Genomic DNA, 21,503 nt, shown 5'->3' on the forward strand with positions numbered 1-21,503 from the left:
ATGCTAACGTTTCAGCCTAGTGGCCTTGATCATAACATGCTAACGTTTCAGCCTAGTGGTCTTCATCACAACATGCTAACGTTTCAGCCTAGTGACCTTCATCACAACATGCTAATGTTTCAGCCTAGTGGCCTTCATCACAACATGCTAACGTTTCAGCCTAGTGACCTTCATCACAACATGCTAATGTTTCAGCCTAGTGGCCTTCAGCACAACATGCTAATGTTTCAGCCTAGTGGCCTTGATCATAACATGTTAACGTTTCAGCCTAGTGACCTTGATCATAACATGCTAACGCTTCAGCCTAGTGGCCTTTAGCACAACATGCTAACGTTTCAGCCTAGTGGCCTTGATCATAACATGTTAATGTTTCAGCCTAGTGGCCTTCATCACAACATGCTAACGTTTCAGCCTAGTGGCCTTTAGCACAACATGCTAACGTTTCAGCCTAGTGGCCTTCAGCACAACATGCTAACGTTTCAGCCTAGTGGCCTTCAGCACAACATGCTAACGTTTCAGCCTAGTGGCCTTCAGCACAACATGCTAACGTTTCAGCCTAGTGGCCTTGATCATAACATGCTAATGTTTCAGCCTAGTGACCTTCATCATAACATGCTAACGTTTCAGCCTAGTGACCTTGATCATAACATGCTAACGTTTCAGCCTAGTGGCCTTCATCACAACATGCTAACGTTTCAGCCTAGTGGCCTTGATCATAACATGCTAACGTTTCAGCCTAGTGGTCTTCATCACAACATGCTAACGTTTCAGCCTAGTGACCTTCATCACAACATGCTAACGTTTCAGCCTAGTGGCCTTGATCATAACATGCTAACGTTTCAGCCTAGTGGCCTTGATCATAACATGTTAACGTTTCAGCCTAGTGACCTTGATCATAACATGCTAACGCTTCAGCCTAGTGGCCTTTAGCACAACATGCTAACGTTTCAGCCTAGTGGCCTTCATCACAACATGCTAACGTTTCAGCCTAGTGGCCTTTAGCACAACATGCTAACGTTTCAGCCTAGTGGCCTTCAGCACAACATGCTAACGTTTCAGCCTAGTGACCTTCATCATAACATGCTAACGTTTCAGCCTAGTGGCCTTGATCATAACATGCTAATGTTTCAGCCTAGTGGCCTTCAGCACAACATGCTAACGTTTCAGCCTAGTGGCCTTCAGCACAACATGCTAATGTTTCAGCCTAGTGGTCTTCATCACAACATGCTAACGTTTCAGCCTAGTGGCCTTCAGCACAACATGCTAATGTTTCAGCCTAGTGGTCTTCATCACAACATGCTAACGTTTCAGCCTAGTGGCCTTGATCATAACATGCTAACGTTTCAGCCTAGTGGCCTTGATCACAACATGCTAATGTTTCAGCCTAGTGGCCTTGATCATGACCTGCTAATGTTTCAGCCTAGTGGCCTTGATCACAACATGCTAACGTTTCAGCCTAGTGGCCTTCATCACAACATGCTAACATTGGAACTATAGGACTTTGATTTAGCACCACAGACACTGGGAAGGCGCATCCTCTCGAAGATCTAACTACATTTAGAATCATCCTGGTTCCTTTGTCTCCGGATCATCAGTGCATGTCTGTGATTGTCTTCTCAGTGGTTCACTCTGAAAGACACCCGTTCAGGACGAGTCCATTTCAAACTGGAGTGGCTGTCCCTGCTTCCCAACACCGATCGACTGGAGCAGGTCTGGATCCTTTTATAATGACTCAGACGCCGCAGCACTCAGTACAATGAGTGGCTCAGTAATCGCCCTACAGCAGCTGCTGTGTACAACGCACGGGCACTGAGCCCAGTTTAAAGAATGAGGAAGACTCAATGTGTTGGCACTCTTCCACATCTCTCTCTCCCCAGATTCTGAAGAGGAACGAGAGCGTGTCCACGAAGACCGCTGACCTGCCTTCTTCGGCCATCTTGGTCGTCTATCTGGACAAGGCTGAAGCACTTCCTGTGAGTCATACCCCCCCCTTCCCCCATCCTCCCTCTCTGCACCAAGCTGCTTCCTGTCTGTGGTTGAGCTGCGGTACAGATGTGGCTACCTGCCATCCGTTTGCCACTCCGGAGAGTCGACCGCCCTGCCCCATTAACTCTTTCAGTCGCAGTGGTTCGACACTGTATGTTTGAGTCATTTGATCCAACTCGGTCCTCAGGCATGAGGCGCTTCCTGCCGGGTTAATGTTTCCAGTCACATTTCTAGGAGTCATGTTATTAGGGAAGTGTCAGAGAAGCAGTCAGAGCCAAGGTCATTTTTCTTTTTAACATTATTATGCTCAGACAATGGCAACAGATTAATTTAGCTTTCTTGTCAACAACATTGAAATCTGCTTTACTGCATTGGTCACAGATTTTGGACCAAGTAACCTCATCAGCATGTTGGTGCTGATGGAGGCTGGTCAAGTGACAGCCCTCGAGTTGTTTACCTCCAGACATTCTTTATGTGTGACTGTGTGACTGTGTGACTGTGTGGAATGTAGAGGAGGCTAAACTGTAGTGGTTTTATAGAATAGAATAGAATAGAATAGAAATACTTTTATTTATCCGGAGGGAAATTCGGCACTACAGATCGCTCACAGTAAACGGTAAACATTTAGGTAGTCAGAATAAAAGTCACGAATAAGAATAAAATATATATATATATTTTTTTACAGATTTACAGTGTACCCCCTGTTAAAGCCAGCCAACTTGGTTGCTTCCTTCCATTTCTATGTATGGTTGCTAGGGGTTACCATTAGGCTTTGTTAATGCTAGTGGCTTTGTTAGTTCATGTTCTGCAAAAAATATCTATCTATGGCTCTACTGTTGGTTACAGTATGGCAGTGTAACACAACACAATGACTCAGTGTCCTCTGCACAGGAGGAGATATTCAAACTCATTAACTCTTAATAATTGTCAGACTAAATGAATGTGTGTAAAACTGTTTAGAGCCTCGGGATATACGTATGTGAGATTTTGTGCAAAATAAATAGTTTTTTCAGCGAAGTGCCCCTTTAATAACATGTGAATTATGTTACATCATTGATATGAATCTGTTTGTAACTGTGTTTCAGATGAAGAAAGGGAACAAGGAGCCTAACCCCATGGTCCAGTTGTCTGTGCAGGACCTCACCAGGGAAAGCAAGGTACGGTATATGCAGCAGTATGAGCCTTTAATTAAACCTTTTCAAACACAATATATACATTACAACATAAACATTCTAAATGGGTCCAGGTTTATTTCCTCGTGCAGTGTTTACTAATACAGTAGCTGACAGGAAATGCACTTGGGTCCTAAACTGTTCCCTATAGCAACGGGATTCTGCTGAAAAGGTCTACACACCACACAAGCACACTCATTACACACACAAGCACACACACACACACACACACACACACACACACACACACACACACACACACACACACACACACACACACACACACACACACACACACACACACACACACACACACACACACACACACACACACACACACACACACTGCTGCTACTTACACTGTAGAATAATTCTTCCTTTTCTTTTAAATGTATCTGCATATACCTTGTATTGTATAGTTTGTATAGATAGAATATTTGTTGTGTATTATGTTTCGTTTATAGTTTAATTTATAGTTTTAGTTTATAGTACCGGTATATAGTTTATGGTTATAGTTTATAGTTATAGTTTGTATAGATAGAATATACGTTGTGTATTATGTTTAGTTTATATTTTTTATAGTTTATTTATAGTTTATTTATAGTTTATTTATAGTTTATTTAGTTTATAGGTTATAGTTATAGTTTATAGTTATAGTTTGTATAGATTGTTTTATGTTTTATGTGTATTATGTTTACAAATCTACTACGGTTGAGGAGGCGGGAAAAACATTAAGTTTTTCTGAATGTATATACGGTACATTTAAAAAAGATGTGCCAATAAAATAATCTGAATCTGAACAATATACGATATAGTATAATCAATATAGAATACCCTTTATCTTCCTTTTGTGGAAAAAGTCTGGGTCCATATTCACAAAGCTTCCCAGAGTAGTGAGTGCAGGTCTGGGGTCAGTGGCCAGGACCATGTGTCATTCAGACTTGATTCAGTCTAAGAGACTGATGCTGACTTGAGATCAGTGAATATGGACCTAGGTCTCCGCTTCAACTTTCCGCTTCAACTTTCACTATCTCACACCGTTTGCATCAACCTCTCTAGACCTGTTACACGACCATCGCACCAAACTGGGAGGAAGCCTTCACCTTCTTCATTCCGGATCCACGCAAACAAGACATTGACATCCAGGTGACGTTTCACAATCCTATCTAGCAATGACACCTTGCACAGATCTCTGGCTGCGTTCACACTGCAAGCCTTTAGTGTTCAATTCTGATTTATTGTTCAGATAAAAAAGAAATTTGTTTGGCTGTTCACATTATTTCTTAAATGAGGCCAATATCAGATTCCAGTGTGAACCGGTCACACACTCCTGAACTGACCGGCATGCACAAATGAACAATAAAATAAATTGTGACAAACGTCAATCTAGAGTGATGTAGAAGTCGCATGAAAGTCGCATGACTGTTCAGACTGAGGTCGCATTGCAAAAGATCAGACCTGGATCTGATTTAGGACCATTATGAAAGTGGCCCGAATCTGAATTGAAAAGATCAGATTCAATGTGATTTGTGCTGTTCACACTGTCGTGAAAAAAAAATCTGATTTGAGTCACAAATGCTTTTGCCTGCAGTGTGAACGTAGCCTTAGTGTGTGCCTTTTAAACATTTCTAACAGTCACAGTTATTTTGATGGTTTGATTTCAATTGTTTTCTTTTGTCTTTCTTTTATGTTGAATCTACCAGTGATGTTTAATAATGTCTTCCTGTAGTAACACTCCACCTACTGTAAACCTGTTTTCTCACTGTCACAGCTGAGTACCTCAGATGTAGAACCATGTACATCAGTTTTATGTTTTCAGAACAACAATGTTTTCAAGTGTTATTATTAGTGTTATCTAAAGATAAGATAAGATAAGATGTTCCTTTATTGATCCCTTTGGGAAAAAGCGGGCATCATAACAGCATGGGGGAGGGGAGGTACAGGTATGGGCAGGGTAATAGAAGAAAAACATAAATATAAGCAATAGAATTTATTCTGAATATAAAAATAGGAGAAAAATAAACATTATACACAAGGTGCAATTGAGGGTCTGTACCCTAATTGGCATGATATACACGTCATACGTTATAGTCTGTGCAGGTTTTGGTGGTTAAGAGTCAGACGTTCCTAATAGTTCTGCTAATAAAGTTAGAGTGTTGTGTTCATTCATAATTAAAGACAGTATAGGTTGAGTACTTTATTATCTAAAGATGGTGAGTCATGTTGTGTTCATTCATAGTTAAAGACAGTAGAGGTTGAGTACTTTATTATCTAAAGATGGTAAGTTAGTGTTGTGTTCATTCATAGTTAAAGACAGTAGAGGTTGAGTACTTTATTATTTAAAGATGGTAAGTCATGTTGTGTTCATTCATAGTTAAAGACAGTAGAGGTTGAGTACTTTATTATCTAAAGATGGTAAGTCATGTTGTGTTCATTCATAGTTAAAGACAGTAGAGGTTGAGTACTTTATTATCTAAAGATGGTAAGTCATGTTGTCTTCATTCATAGTTAAAGACAGTAGAGGCCGGGGTACTTTATTATCTAAAGATGGTGGAGTGTTGTGTTCAGTCATAGAGATAGTTGAGACCGAGTACTTTCTTGTGATATATCACATTCACACTCCCAAGTGATTTGGATTGACCATACAACTGCAAATACATGGGCTGTCCAAATAATTCCAAAACAGAGTTAGTTATGTGGTTCTTCAGTGCAAAGCGTTCAATAGTTTTGATGGTCTTCTCTGGATCAGGTGAAGGATGTGGACCGCGTGCAGACGTTGGGCAGTCTGTCCATCCCTCTGTCCCGCCTGCTGTCCAGCCCCGACCTGTCTCTGGACCAGTGGTTCCAACTGGACCACTCTGGACCTGCCAGCCGCATCTATATCAAGACAGTGCTGCGGGTAAAGAATATCATCATCATCATCATCATCAAACCTTTAGTTCAACTCGAAAGACAATTTGAGCTGCTGATCAGATGTATGTACAGAGTTGTAGCATTAATATGTACAGTGATAGAGGTATAAAGACACTATGGTAGTACAGTAAGTCATACTGGCCAGCAGCGTAACTAGTAAGAGTAGGTAATGGGATATATACAGATATAGATATAGTATCTACTGATATGTACAAATAATTATATGCAGGTATGTACAGACAGATGCGGATAAATATATATATATATACGATAATAATAATAATAATAATAATAATAATAATAATAATAATAAATCTATATATACTATATGGCATATACAGCATTATTGTACATGCTGTCATACAGAGTTATATTGGTTATATGCAGGTGTATAAGTAGGTATATAGAAGGATTAGCAGGTATATTCAGACAGATATGGATATACATGTATGCGCTAAATATAAATATATAAATGTATATACAGCACAATTTTCTTTTTTAGTTATTATAAAAAAAAAACGTCTATTTGTCACAAATCCTTTCCTTCCTCCTGTCCTTATCTCTCTTCATCTCCACATCTCAGGTGCTGTGGTTAGATGAGGACGCAGCCACTGAAGCCATCGCGGCCTCCACCCTGAAGGCGGAGATGTCCAAGCAGCTGCCTCAGCAGTCCAGCCCCCACCCCAGCTTCGCCACAGAGGTAACAGTCCAGCCCCCACCCCAGCTTCACCTCAGGGGTAACAGTCTAGCCCCCACCCCAGCTTCACCTCAGGGGTAACAGTCTAGCCCCCCCCCCCCCAGCTTCACCTCAGGGGTAACAGTCCAGCCCCCACCCCAGCTTCACCTCAGGGGTAACAGTCTAGCCCCCACCCCAGCTTCACCTCAGATGTAACAGTCCAGCCCCCACCCCAGGTTCTCCACAGAGGTAACAGTCCAGCCCCCACCCCAGCTTCACCTCAGGGGTAACAGTCTAGCCCCCACCCCAGCTTCACCTCAGATGTAACAGTCCAGCCCCCACCCCAGGTTCTCCACAGAGGTAACAGTCCAGCCCCCACCCCAGCTTCACCTCAGGGGTAACAGTCCAGCCCCCACCCCAGCTTCACCTCAGATGTAACAGTCCAGCCCCCACCCCAGGTTCTCCACAGAGGTAACAGTCCAGCCCCCACCCCAGCTTCTCCACAGAGGTAACAGTCTAGCCCCCCCCCCCCCCCCCCCAGCTTCTCCACAGAGGTAACAGTCCAGCCCCCACCCCAGGTTCTCCACAGAGGTAACAGTCCAGCCCCCACCCCAGCTTCTCCACAGAGGTAACAGTCCAGCCCCCACCCCAGGTTCTCCACAGAGGTAACAGTCCAGCCCCCACCCCAGGTTCTCCACAGAGGTAACAGTCCAGCCCCCACCACCCCAGGTTCTACACAGAGGTAACAGTCCAGCCCCCACCCCAGGTTCTACACAGAGGTAACAGTCCAGCCCCCACCCCAGGTTCTCCACAGAGGTAACAGTCCAGCCCCCACCCCAGGTTCTCCACAGAGGTAACAGTCCAGCCCCCACCACCCCAGGTTCTACACAGAGGTAACAGTCTAGCCCCCACCCCAGGTTCTCCTCAGAGGTAACAGTCCAGCCCCCACCCCAGGTTCTACACAGAGGTAACAGTGCAGCCCCCACCCCAGCTTCACCTCAGGGGTAACAGTCCAGCCCCCACCCCAGGTTCTCCTCAGAGGTAACAGTCTAGCCCCCACCCCAGGTTCTCCTCAGAGGTAACAGTCTAGCCCCCACCACCCCAGGTTCTACACAGACGTAACAGTGCAGCCCCCCCCACCCCAGCTTCGCCAGAGAAGTAACAGAAGGCAGACGGCCAGATGTGAAGAGAAGATCTCATTAGCAGACGCAACACCAGGAGGCAAATCACTCAGACTTGCATGATAAATCAAATCACTCTGCCTTCAGATGCATCACTAATGGTGATGCACTCGTCACTGTGTCCTTTATGAGAAGGTTTGTTGACCCTCTCTGAAGGAGAGACACTGGTATTTGTTCATTTTTAAGTCCCTTATTGGTAAGCTACCTCCTTATACTACATCCTTATTGAAATGGAATTTATTTTAAAACCTTGATCTCCAACCTTTGTCAATCAAGTTGTACGTGTTTTAATTGATTTGTTATCCTTGCTTTTTGCCTCGTCTTGTTGTCTTATTGTTAAGATTTTATATGCTGTGTGATTTTTATATGCTAATTTCTGTATGTACGACGTGACTTTAAATGAGGGAAACCTCAGTTGCCTTTCACTACCACACTACAGAAGGTTAACCCTTTCACTAACAAACTACAGAAGGTTAACCCTTTCACTACCACCCTACAAAGAGTTTACCCTTTCACTACCACACTACAGAAGGTCAACCTTTCACTACCACACTACAAAGAGTTAACGATTTAACTACCACACTACAGAAGGTTAACCTTTAACTACCACACTACAGAAGGTCAACCTTTCACTACCACACTACAAAGAGTTAACGATTTAACTACCACACTACAGAAGGTTAACCTTTAACTACCACACTACAGAAGGTTAACGCTTTCACTACCACACTACAGCAGGTTAACGCTTTCACTACCACACTACAGAAGGTTAACCTTTCACTACCACACTACAGAAGGTTAACCCTCTCACTACCACACTACAGAAGGTTAACGCTTTCACTACCACACTACAGAAGGTTAACCTTTCACTACCACACTACAGAAGGTTAACCCTCTCACTACCACACTACAGAAGGTTAACACTTTCACTACCACACTACAGCAGGTTAACGCTTTCACTACCACACTACAGAAGGTTAACCTTTCACTACCACACTACAGAAGGTTAACCTTTCACTACCACACTACAGAAGGTTAACCCTTTCACTACCACACTACAGAAGGTTAACCTTTCACTACCACACTACATAAGGTTAACCCTTTCACTACCACACTACAGACGGTTAACCCTTTCACTACCACACTACAAACGGTTAACCCTTTCACTACCACACTACAGAAGGTGAACCCAATCACTACCACACTACAGATGGTTAACCGTCTGTAGTGTGGTAGTGAAAGGGTCATCATTCTATAGTGTGGTAGTGAAAGGGTTAAATAAAGGTTTGAAGTTAAATTAAACAGAGGAAAACCTGTGCACTAATGCAGGCTAAACGCTGCAGGGTCTATTCGCTGAGTCGACCGGTCCTCAGACCGTTTGATCGGGGGCATCGTCGGGAACAGATCTGCAGATGGCTGTACGTTCTTCTTCTTCTTGTTCTCAGGGATTGCTCAGGATTCATCTGCTGGAGGGTCAGAATCTGGTCCCCAAGGACAACATGATGGGGGGCATGGTGAAGGGGAAGAGCGACCCCTACGTCAAGATCAACATCGGCGGCGAAACGTTCACTAGTCAGGTCATCAGTCGGAACCTCAACCCCACCTGGAATGAGCTGTATGAGGTAAAGAGCTGTTGGCCTCAGTAACACTGCTCCAGGTTGTCTCTCCCTCTCTGTCTCTCTCTCTCTCTCTCTCCCTCTCTCTTCTCCCCCCTCTCACTCTCTCTCTCTCTCTCTCTCTCTCTCTCTCTCTCTCTCTCTCTCTCTCTCTCTCTCTCTCTCTCTCTCTTCTCCCCTCTCTTCTCCCTCTATCTCTCTCTCTTTGTGTGTCTCTCTCTATCTATCTCTCCTCTCTGTCTCTCTCTTCTCCCTCTCTCTCTCTCTCTCTCTCTCTCTCTCTCTCTCTCTCTCTCTCTCTCTCTCTCTCTCTCTCTCTCTCTCTCTCTCTCTCTCTCTCTCTCTCTCTCTCTCTCTCTCTCTATTGAATGTGACTATTCAGATGTATTATTGACCTCCCCCAGGTGGTGCTAACTCTCTCTCTGTCTCTCTGTCTGTCTGTCTGTCAAGTAAATGTCAAGTATGGTTGTCAATATTCCAATGTACAGTTTTGCTTGTACAGTTGTACAGTGTTCCCCCCCCACCCCTCCTGCCCAACCCCCATCCCCCCCCCCAACCCCACCTACCCAACCTCCCCCAATGTACAGTTTTGACGTCAAATGTATATACTCTTTTCTGGACTCTTTTTGTATTTGTAAATCTGGTATGTCATAAATGTATAGATGTAGCAGTACTGTCTATCTGTATGTCATGTATGTCATATATGTCCTGATGAATTGAAAATGGGGGACCCTGATGTAAACAAGACGAAAGTCTTTCTCTGGTCTGCATCCCCTTAACAATTGTGTGTATTGAGCCGTACTGTATTGTACCCATTCTGCAATCTGTTAATAAAGTTTTCAATCAATCAATCAATCAATCAATCAATCAATCAATCAATCAATCAATCAATCAATCAATCAATCAATGTCTCTCCCCCCAGGTGGTCCTAACTCAACTCCTCGGGCAGGACTTCCACCTGGACATCTTCGACAGGGACATGGACATGAAGGACGACTTCATGGGCAGGTAGCGTCACTCGAGGGAACTCTCCAATCGACCGACTGAATAAGTGTTTGTGATACATGCTGATCACGTGTGTTTTATCATGCAGGTTGAAGATCAATCTGAAGGAGATCATTGAGGGTCAGTTTACCGACCAGGTGAGATGTCTTCCTGTGTGGGGCAGATGTTTATGTCTTGGTTCATACTGAGGACATGGTTAAAGTCAATTAAACACATACAGTACACACTCAGTGTCACGTAGTTCAAACTACAAGTCAAGGAAACACATACAGTACACACTCAGTGTCACTTAGTTCAAACTACTGCTAATATAATTGTGAGTGAGTAGGCTACGTTCAGACTGCAGACAAATGTGTGCAGTCTGAACTTATAAGTTATAAGTATAACTTATAAGTTGAACATTCAACTTATAAATGAAACCATAAACTGTGACTTCAGTGTCCTCTATTTTCACGTCCATCATTATTATTGTATATTTGCTATCTCTCTCTCTCTCTCTCTCTCTCTCTCTCTCTCTCTCTCTCTCTCTCTCTCTCTTTCTCTCCCTCTCTCTCTTTCTCTCTCTCTCTACTATTTCCTCTGCAGTGGTACAATCTGAACGATGTGAAATCAGGTCGGATTCACCTGGTACTAGAATGGGTTCCGACGGCCTCAGAACCGGACAGACTGGACCAGGTATGTATTTTCCAGAGTCATTTCACATCAGAACACCAATGCCGGCGCAGTTGATCCAGGTCCGCACTGATTGGTTCTTGTGTCGTCTCCAGGTGCTACAGTTCAATTCCAGGAAGTTCTACCAAAACAAGGCGGTTCCCTCCGCGGGCCTTCTCTTTGTATTCGTGGAGCGGGCGGACAGCCTACCTGTGAGTCTGCTGTGCTACTGGTGGAGGAGGAAGGTGTCCCTGGGTCTGTAAAGATGCACTTCCTGGGGAAGATGAATAATTGTTTGAGAGGCTCAAGTGAACCTGAATTTACAGCACATTGTAACTAAGCTAGCACTCGGCCCAAATGTTCAATGTTAGCTTGCTAGCTAACGTTACTAATGTTGCATACCGTTGCTCACGTACGTTGCTAACATTAGCTTGCCAGCTAATGGGTTGACCGTAATGCTTATTCAGCGCTATTGGCTACTGTAAACGCCAATCAATATCCACGACAATAGACAATAGTCCCTCCCTAGCTTCCTGTTTTTACAGGAAATGCATAATGTGGAACCATACAATACAACTCAGTTTTAAGTTTTCAGACGTACAAGGTTTTCAAAATTTAAGATAACATAAGATACGATAAGATATTCCATCATAGCAGCATTGGGGAAGGGGGAGGGGAGGTACAGGTATGGGCAGGGTAATAGTAGAACGACATAAATATAGTCAATAAAGTATTTGAATCTGACTATATACTATGAGTAAGAGTACAAGTAAACAGAATATACACAAGGTGTAGTATACACAAGGTACCCTGACTGGCATGGTAGTTAGTGTGTTGTGTTCATTCGTTGTTGGTAGAGGTTGAGTACAGTATATCACATTCACACTCCCAAGTGATGTGGATTGACTGTACAACTGCAAATACATGGCTGTTCCAAAACATGTCAAAACTGAGTTTTATGGTTCTCCAATGCAAGGCTTCAATTAGTGATTATTAAATAGAGTTATACTGCACAGTTCTCCAGTGCAAGGCTTCAATTAGTGATTATTAAAGAGTTAAGGTTCTCCAGTGCAAGGCTTCAATTAGTGATTATTTTTTAATGATCTTTTTCCTCCTTTTTCCGATTTTCTCCCATCCCAATGTTAGTCGTTATGCCAATTCCCAATCCCCTTCCTGGTCGTTGCGCACTCTACCCCCTACCGTCGGTCCGGGAGGGTGGAGACTATCACATGCTTCCTCCGACACATGTGTACCCAGCCCACCGCTTCTTTTCACCTGGCAGCGCGGACTCTCACTGGGAGAGTGTAACGTGTGGAAGGTCACACTACCTCTCCTAGATCTTTCCCTTGCTGTGCAGGCACCCCGACCAAACTGTAGGAGTCGCTGTTTACAACGACCAGGACCCACCCATGCCGGCTTTCCCACCCGCTAACACTGCCAATTGTGTCAGTATGGACGGTCGGCCAAGCCGGAGGCACCACAGCTGGATTCGATCCCACTGTCTCTGTGGTGGTAGACAGACGCTTAGTCCGCTGCGCTACCCGGCCGCCCTCAATTAGTGATTATTAAACAGAGTTATGGTTCTTCAGTGCAAGGCTTCAATTAGTGATTATTAAAGAGTTAAGGTTCTCCAGTGCATTAGTGATTATTAAAGAGTTAAGGTTCTCCAGTGCATTAGTGATTATTAAAGAGTTATACCGTTCTCCAGTGAAAGGCTTCAATTAGTGATTATTAAAGAGGTAAGGTTCTCCAGTGCATTAGTGATTATTAAACAGAGTTAAGGTTCTCCAGTGCATTAGTGATTATTAAACAGAGTTAAGGTTCTCCAGTGCATTAGTGATTATTAAACAGAGTTAAGGTTCTCCAGTGCATTAGTAATTATTAAAGAGTTAAGGTTCTCCAGTGCATTAGTGATTATTAAACAGAGTTAAGGTTCTCCAGTGCATTAGTGATTATTAAAGAGTTATGGTTCTCCAGTGCATTAGTGATTATTAAACAGAGTTAAGGTTCTCCAGTGCATTAGTGATTATTAAACAGAGTTAAGGTTCTCCAGTGCATTAGTGATTATTAAACAGAGTTAAGGTTCTCCAGTGCATTAGTGATTATTAAACAGAGTTAAGGTTCTCCAGTGCATTAGTGATTATTAAACAGAGTTAAGGTTCTCCAGTGCATTAGTGATTATTAAACAGAGTTAAGGTTCTCCAGTGCATTAGTGATTATTAAAGAGTTATGGTTCTCCAGTGCATTAGTGATTATTAAAGAGTTAAGGTTCTCCAGTGCATTAGTGATTATTAAACAGAGTTAAGGTTCTCCAGTGCATTAGTGATTATTAAAGAGTTAAGGTTCTCCAGTGCATTAGTGATTATTAAACAGAGTTAAGGTTCTCCAGTGCATTAGTGATTATTAAACAGAGTTAAGGTTCTCCAGTGCATTAGTGATTATTAAAGAGTTAAGGTTCTCCAGTGCATTAGTGATTATTAAAGAGTTATGGTTCTCCAGTGCATTAGTGATTATTAAACAGAGTTAAGGTTCTCCAGTGCATTAGTGATTATTAAAGAGTTAAGGTTCTCCAGTGCATTAGTGATTATTAAAGAGTTAAGGTTCTCCAGTGCATTAGTGATTATTAAACAGAGTTAAGGTTCTCCAGTGCATTAGTGATTATTAAACAGAGTTAAGTTTCTCCAGTGCATTAGTGATTATTAAAGAGTTATGGTTCTCCAGTGCATTAGTGATTATAAGAGTTAAGGTTCTCCAGTGCAAGGCTTCAATTAGTGATTATAAGAGTTAAGGTTCTCCAGTGCAAGGCTTCAATTAGTGATTATTAAAGAGTTAAGGTTCTCCAGTGCAAGGCTTCAATTGTTGTCCCTGCTGTGTCTCCAGCTGAAGAAGAGTGGGAAGGAGCCGAAGGTGGGAGCAGAGCTGATTCTTGGGAAAGCATCTCACAAAACCACAGTAAGATCCCAAACCTTTATTTCTTTTTAAATTCTTGTTCTTTAAAGGGATAGTTCAGACTTTTTCTTTTTTTACACATACAGTGGTATGAAATATTTGCCATTTGCTAATTACGCACCAAAGCTATGGGACACCTTAGCTATGGACATTAGGGAGATTAGAGCACACAATATTTTCAAAAGGAAGCTAAAAACTTACCTCTTCACCTCAGCCTTTTAATACACTCTGCCACATAGACTCATTACATCCACACTATGATTATTGTACAGTAAATTAGAGCTATTTTATTGCACTGCACTATTGCACTATTTTATACTACTTCTATGTCTATTTTTAGAGTCAATTCTCTGCTCACTTTATGCCTGTCTAATTTTATGCTAATTCTATTTTATGTCTACATTGCTGCTGTGAAGCACTTTGGGCTGCAATTCTTGTATGAAAGGTGCTCTACAAAATAACGTTTATTATTATTATTATTATTATTATTATTATTATTATTATTATTATTATTATTATTATTATTATTATTATTATTATTATTATTATTATTATTATTACATTACTGGCAAGTATTTCATACCACCTTATGTACTAAATAAAATCCACACTGTCCCTTGAAAATGTAGTACAGGCAGCAGTGCTATAAGACACTTTTCATAGCACACATTATACAGCGTGATATGCATATGCATCAGTAATACTGACTGACTCACATACATGTATCTCTGAAGGTGTGCGATCGCACCACTTCCCCAGAGTGGCACGAGGCGTTCTACTTCCTGGTTCGTGACCCCAGAGAGGAGATGCTGGTAGTCAAGGTGAGGCGCTTTCTTTAGTGTGTATTTATTTCAAGCAGAGTAGAAGCATACGCTGTTGTACAGTTAGAACGGAGTGACATCTACCCCGACTCCTGTCCTCCTTCCAGTTGTCTCACTCCTGGACCACGGCCATTGGTTCCGTGGTGGTTCCTGTCCGAGAGCTGTTGACGGAACCACAGCTGGTCCTGGATCAGTGGGTCCATCTGGACGGAGCCTCACCTGACAGTCAGATCCTGCTGAGGGTTGAACTTAAGGTTCGGGAGAATCTCTCTCTCTCTCTCTCTCTCTCTCTCTCTCTCTCTCTCTCTCTCTCTCTCTCTCTCTCTCTCTCTCTCTCTCTCTCTCTCCCTCCCCCTATCTCTCTCTCTCTCTCTCCCCCCCCCTATCTCTATCTCTCTCTCTCTCCCCCCCCCCCCTCTCTCCTCTCTCTCTCTCCACCCATTATAAAAGTAGCTGTGCAGTAAAGAGGTGCTTCAGGCCCGTTGTGTTTCTGATGATGAGGCTCACACACCTGGTCCATCAGGTGATGTGACTGTACTGCTTCTATACAGTAGCCAATCACTGACTCCGTTGTTCAACTACAGATGCTGATCCCTACCAAGTGTCCCGGTGCCGTGGACAAGCCCAAGCCGCCCGCAGCCCCCGAGCCCCTCGTCGCTCCACCAAGACTAGAGACGAGCAGAGTGCAGACGTGAGAGACACTGATAGACACTGACATATCAACAAACAGGGCAGACGGGAGAGACACTGATAGACACTCACATACCAACAAACAGGGCAGACGGGAGAGACACTGATAGACACTCACATACCAACAAACAGGGCAGACGTGAGAGACACTGATAGACACTCACATACCAACAAACAGTGCAGACAGGAGAGACACTGATAGACACTGACATATCAACAAACAGTGCAGACGGGAGAGACACTGATAGACACTCACATACCAACAAACAGTGCAGACAGGAGAGACACTGATAGACACTCACATACCAACAAACAGTGCAGACAGGAGAGACACTGATAGACACTCACATACCAACAAACAGGGCAGACAGGAGAGACACTGATAGACACTCACATACCAACAAACAGGGCAGACGTGAGAGACACTGATAGACACTCACATACCAACAAACAGTGCAGACGGGAGAGACACTGATAGACACTCACATACCAACAAACAGTGCAGACAGGAGAGACACTGATAGACACTCACATACCAACAAACAGGGCAGACGTGAGAGACACTGATAGACACTCACATACCAACAAACAGTGCAGACAGGAGAGACACTGATAGACACTCACATACCAACAAACAGTGCAGACAGGAGAGACACTGATAGACACTCACATACCAACAAACAGGGCAGACGTGAGAGACACTGATAGACACTCACATACCAACAAACAGTGCAGACAGGAGAGACACTGATAGACACTCACATACCAACAAACAGTGCAGACAGGAGAGACACTGATAGACACTCACATACCAACAAACAGGGCAGACGTGAGAGACACTGATAGACACTCACATACCAACAAACAGGGCAGACGTGAGAGACACTGATAGACACTCACATACCAACAAACAGTGCAGACGGGAGAGACACTGATAGACACTCACATACCAACAAACAGTGCAGACAGGAGAGACACTGATAGACACTCACATACCAACAAACAGGGCAGACGTGAGAGACACTGATAGACACTCACATACCAACAAACAGTGCAGACAGGAGAGACACTGATAGACACTCACATACCAACAAACAGTGCAGACAGGAGAGACACTGATAGACACTCACATACCAACAAACAGGGCAGACGTGAGAGACACTGATAGACACTCACATACCAACAAACAGTGCAGACAGGAGAGACACTGATAGACACTCACATACCAACAAACAGTGCAGACAGGAGAGACACTGATAGACACTCACATACCAACAAACAGGGCAGACGTGAGAGACACTGATAGACACTCACATACCAACAAACAGTGCAGAGTTGCAGACTGGAGAGACACTGATGGACACTCACATACCAACAAACAATAATATAATAATAATAATAATAATAATAATAATAATAATAATAATAATAATAATAATAATAATAATAATAATAATAATAATAATAATAATAATAATAATAATAATAATAATAATAATAATAATAATAATAATAATGTATTTGTATAGCACCTTTCATACAATAAACGCAGCTCAAAGTGCTTCACAGCAGTAAAAAAAAGCAGGCATGCAAAATTTGCATAAAATTGCACAACATCATAGTCATAGAACATTAAATCACATCGTTTTTCATATTAACATCCCAATGCAATAGTCCTCTTTGTTTACGGTTTGATTATCACTGATACACATCTCTAGCTTTAGTGATTTATGATCACAGGGAATTTAACACACAGGGACTTTAACACACAGGGACTTTAACCCACAGGGACTTTAACCCACAGGGACTTGAACCCACAGAGACTTTAACACACAGAGACTTTAACCCAATGACACTGTAACAAATCTATCACTGAGAGTACAACCCTGGCCTATTCCTATTTTATAATTTTATTCTATTCTATTCTATTGTGCGCTTCTATGTTAATTTAGTTTATATTCCACCTTTTTATTATTTTATTCTACTGTAATTGTCTGTCCGTTAACGTTGCACCAAAAACAACCAAATCAAATTCCTTGTATGTGAAAACTACTTGGCAATAAAGACCTATACAGATTCAGATTCTGATCAAATGGGTATTTTCCCCCTTTCCTCGTGCATGTTTTCTCTCAGGTCTAGCTCAGTGGACACTCCCGTCACGGACACTCCCGTTGCCAAGGCTACAGACGCTCCGGTCCCCGTGGTCCACGTGGTCCGGGCGGAGGAGACGGAGGCGGTTCCAGAGGAGGTGGAAGAAGCACTAAGCCCTCCCATCGTCCACGCTCCACACACCTCGCCGGACCTCAGCTTCGGCAGTGAGGTAGGATGACCATGAATCACTTAATGCGTCGGGTCCTAAATACATCTCTGAGTTGCTTCTTCACTACAAAGAGTCTAGACCTCTTACAGTAGGTCATCAGGGACTGGTCTGCTAACTGTTCCTAGGACCAAAACAAAACACGGTGAAGCCGCATTCTGCTACTATGCCACACATAGCTGGAATAAACTGCCAGAAGATCTTAGATGTGGCCCAACTCTGCCTATTTTTAAGAATCGGCTAAAAACCATTATGTTTGTTTATGCTTTTAGCTGCTGCTAAACCACTGCACTCTTTACTTACTTACTTACTTACTTACTTACTTACTTACTTACTTACTTACTTACTTACTTACTTACTTACTTACTTACTTACTTACTTACTTACTTACTTACTTACTTACTTACTTACTTACTTACTTACTTACTTACTTACTTACTTACTCGACTCTCTGTAAATTGCGGCGTGGTGTTTAGCAGTGTTTTGTCCCGTATCGTGCCTGAGTCTCTTGTGTTCTGCGTGGTGTTTAGCAGTGTTTTCTTGTGTTCTGTGTGGTGTTTAGCAGTGTTTTCTTGTGTTCTGCGTGGTGTTTAGCAGTGTTTTCTTGTGTTCTGCGTGGTGTTTAGCAGTGTTTTCTTGTGTGCGCCGTGGTGTTTAGCAGTGTTTTCTTGTGTTCTGCGTGGTGTTTAGCAGTGTTTTCTTGTGTGCAGCGTGGTGTTTAGCAGTGTTTTCTTGTGTTCTGCGTGGTGTTTAGCAGTGTTTTCTTGTGTTCTGCATGGTGTTTAGCAGTGTTTTCTTGTGTTCTGCATGGTGTTTAGCAGTGTTTTCTTGTGTTCTGTGTGGTGTTTAGCAGTGTTTTCTTTTGTTCTGCGTGGTGTTTAGCAGTGTTTTCTTGTGTTCTGCGTGGTGTTTAGCTTTAGCAGTGTTTTCTTGTGTTCTGCGTGGTGTTTAGCTTTAGCAGTGTTTTCTTGTGTTCTGCGTGGTGTTTAGCAGTGTTTTCTTGTGTGCGGCGTGGTGTTTAGCAGTGTTTTCTTGTGTGCAGCGTGGTGTTTAGCAGTGTTTTCTTGTGTGCAGCGTGGTGTTTAGCAGTGTTTTCTTGTGTGCGGCGTGGTGTTTAGCAGTGTTTTCTTGTGTTCTGTGTGGTGTTTAGCAGTGTTTTCTTGTGTTCTGCGTGGTGTTTAGCAGTGTTTTCTTGTGTGCTGCCGCTGCGTGGTGTTTAGCAGTGTTTTCTTGTGTGCGGCGTGGTATTTAGCAGTGTTTTCTTGTGTGCAGCGTGGTGTTTAGCAGTGTTTTCTTGTGTGCAGCGTGGTGTTTAGCAGTGTTTTCTTGTGTGCAGCGTGGTGTTTAGCAGTGTTTTCTTGTGTGCGGCGTGGTGTTTAGCAGTGTTTTCTTGTGTGCTGCCGCTGCGTGGTGTTTAGCTTTAGCAGTGTTTTCTCTTTTTTGTGTGCTGCGTGGTGTTATAATAATAATAATAATAATAATAATAATAATAATAATAATAATAATAATAATAATAATATCTTAAATTTATATAGCGCCTTTCAAGAGACCCAAGGCGCTTAACAGCTAAGGGAGGGGGACAGGGAACAACGTAACAACAAAATATTAATCAAAAGGAAAGAAAGAAAAAACGAAAGAAAAAAGGGGAAATCAGGGTCATTTACAAATTTGGTGAAAAGGTGGGTTTTGAGTTGGGATTTGAAAGAGTGCAGGGATGTAGCACTACGGATGTTTGGAGGGAGTGAGTTCCAGAGGGTGGGTGTGGCAACAGAGAAGGCTCTGGGACCAACAGTCTGCATGTTGGTCAAGTCAAGTCAAGAGTTTTAATTGTCACGGCATACAAGTATACAATGAAATGCGGGTGGTCTTGCCCGCAACGATGTGCAATACAGTGGTACATATAATAGAATCCAATAAAAAAACAACATTGTGCAATAAACAGGTAACAGGTAACATGGTGTGACATCTCGGTATCTGTACATAGTATTTACAGAGCATATAGGACATGCTAGGTAGCTTTAGTAGTGCAATACACTGTTCCTGTTGTTATACTAATTTAAAGTGGCCTTGCCTCTTGGCCATAAGTGTGCGTGTGTGCGGCGTGAGTGTGTGCCCGCTCGTGTTAAAGTGTTAAAGTGGCTGCTAGTGTGTGAGCGTGCACAGCGTGCGTGTCGTGTGTGTGCTCGTGTGTGCTTGTGTGTGGATAGTTCAGTGTTCTGTCACTTCTGTGGCACTCAATGTTCATTGTTCAAGGCTCTGATGGCCTGGGGGAAGAAGCTGAGCCTAAGCCTCTCCGTCCTAGTAGCTGGGGTTCGCAGGAGTCTGCCTGACCTCAGCAGCTGGAACAGGCTGTTATTGGGGTGGTGGGTGTCTTTCATTATTCTGCAGGCTCTGGATTTGCACCTCTTGTTGTATAGAACCTTGGTGGTGGGGATGGAGAGGAGACCGGAGTCAGAGGACCGCAGCCTCCGGGGCGGGATGTAGGGATGGTTTAGCAGTGTTTTCTTGTGTTCTGCGTGGTGTTTAGCAGTGTTTTCTTGTGTTCTGCGTGGTGTTTAGCAGTGTTTTCCTGTGTTCTGCGTGGTGTTTAGCAGTGTTTTCCTGTGTTCTGCGTGGTGTTTAGCAGTGTTTTCTTGTGTTCTGCGTGGTGTTTAGCAGTGTTTTCTTGTGTGGTGTTTAGCAGTGTTTTCTTGTGTTCTGCGTGGTGTTTAGCAGTGTTTTGTCCTACAGGGGGTGCTGAGGATCCACCTGCTGGAGGCCCAGCGTCTGGTCGCCAAGGACAACCTGATGGGAGGCATGGTGAAAGGGAAGAGCGACCCCTACGTCAACATCAGCGTCGGGGAGTTCAAATTCAAGAGTCACGTGATCAAGGCGAATCTCAACCCAACTTGGAACGAGATGTATGAGGTAGGTAGGAAGGGTATTTATTTGCAATGCTCTACAGTAATTGACCTTTTTCAAACCCCGCCCTCTTTTCTTGACAGTGGCTCAGGAGGTAGAGCGGTTGTCTGGTAATCCGAAGGTTCCCGTTTCGATTCCCTCTCTTACCGGGCAGTGTGTCGAAGTGTCCTTGAGCAAGACACTTAACCCCTAATTGCTCCCGATGAGCAGGTTGGCACCTTGCATGGTTGCCTCCGCCGTCGGTGTGTGAATGTGTGAGTGAATGGATGAATGTGAGGAACAAATTGTAAAGCGCTTTGGATAAAAGGCTGCTATATAAATGCACCATTTACCATTTTGATCCTCCAATCACAACTGTTGCAATTGGAGGATCAAGGAAAGAGGGCAGGGTTTGAGATAGGTCAATCGCGATTACAGGAAGGAAGAAAAAGTTGATAGTACATATACCTGGGATGATTTTTTAGCAACTCTGTTATTATGATTAGAGATGCACTTATACCAATACAGTATCACGCAGCCATGTGTAACAAATAAACAAAGACATTTGCGACTCCAATCTAACGGTCTATAAGTCCATACTGTTAAGGACCAGATTGATGGTGTTGGACGATACCTAAAGGTTTTG

General features: G+C 43.2%; 1 protein-coding gene across 1 annotated transcript in view; it reads left to right on the forward strand.

Annotated features, from left to right (window-relative positions):
- The window catches only part of LOC311230926 (extended synaptotagmin-1-like), an 87,940-nt gene that overhangs the window by 16,369 nt on the left and 50,068 nt on the right, over window positions 1–21,503 (forward strand). Inside the window, exons 12-28 of the mRNA XM_084317371.1 lie at window positions 1,621–1,710; window positions 1,878–1,973; window positions 3,072–3,143; window positions 4,218–4,304; window positions 5,908–6,057; window positions 6,655–6,771; window positions 9,374–9,550; window positions 10,467–10,552; window positions 10,638–10,686; window positions 11,135–11,224; window positions 11,317–11,412; window positions 14,081–14,152; window positions 14,884–14,970; window positions 15,078–15,224; window positions 15,555–15,661; window positions 17,794–17,980; window positions 20,708–20,884. Of these exons, the coding sequence (XP_084173497.1) occupies window positions 1,621–1,710; window positions 1,878–1,973; window positions 3,072–3,143; window positions 4,218–4,304; window positions 5,908–6,057; window positions 6,655–6,771; window positions 9,374–9,550; window positions 10,467–10,552; window positions 10,638–10,686; window positions 11,135–11,224; window positions 11,317–11,412; window positions 14,081–14,152; window positions 14,884–14,970; window positions 15,078–15,224; window positions 15,555–15,661; window positions 17,794–17,980; window positions 20,708–20,884 (1,887 nt within the window). The remainder of the gene's footprint in view (window positions 1–1,620; window positions 1,711–1,877; window positions 1,974–3,071; window positions 3,144–4,217; window positions 4,305–5,907; window positions 6,058–6,654; window positions 6,772–9,373; window positions 9,551–10,466; window positions 10,553–10,637; window positions 10,687–11,134; window positions 11,225–11,316; window positions 11,413–14,080; window positions 14,153–14,883; window positions 14,971–15,077; window positions 15,225–15,554; window positions 15,662–17,793; window positions 17,981–20,707; window positions 20,885–21,503) is intronic.

The sequence above is a fragment of the Notolepis coatsorum genome, assembly GCF_963971535.1.
Source record: "Notolepis coatsorum genome assembly, chromosome: 6".
NCBI classification, from domain to species: Eukaryota; Metazoa; Chordata; class Actinopteri; order Aulopiformes; family Paralepididae; genus Notolepis; species Notolepis coatsorum.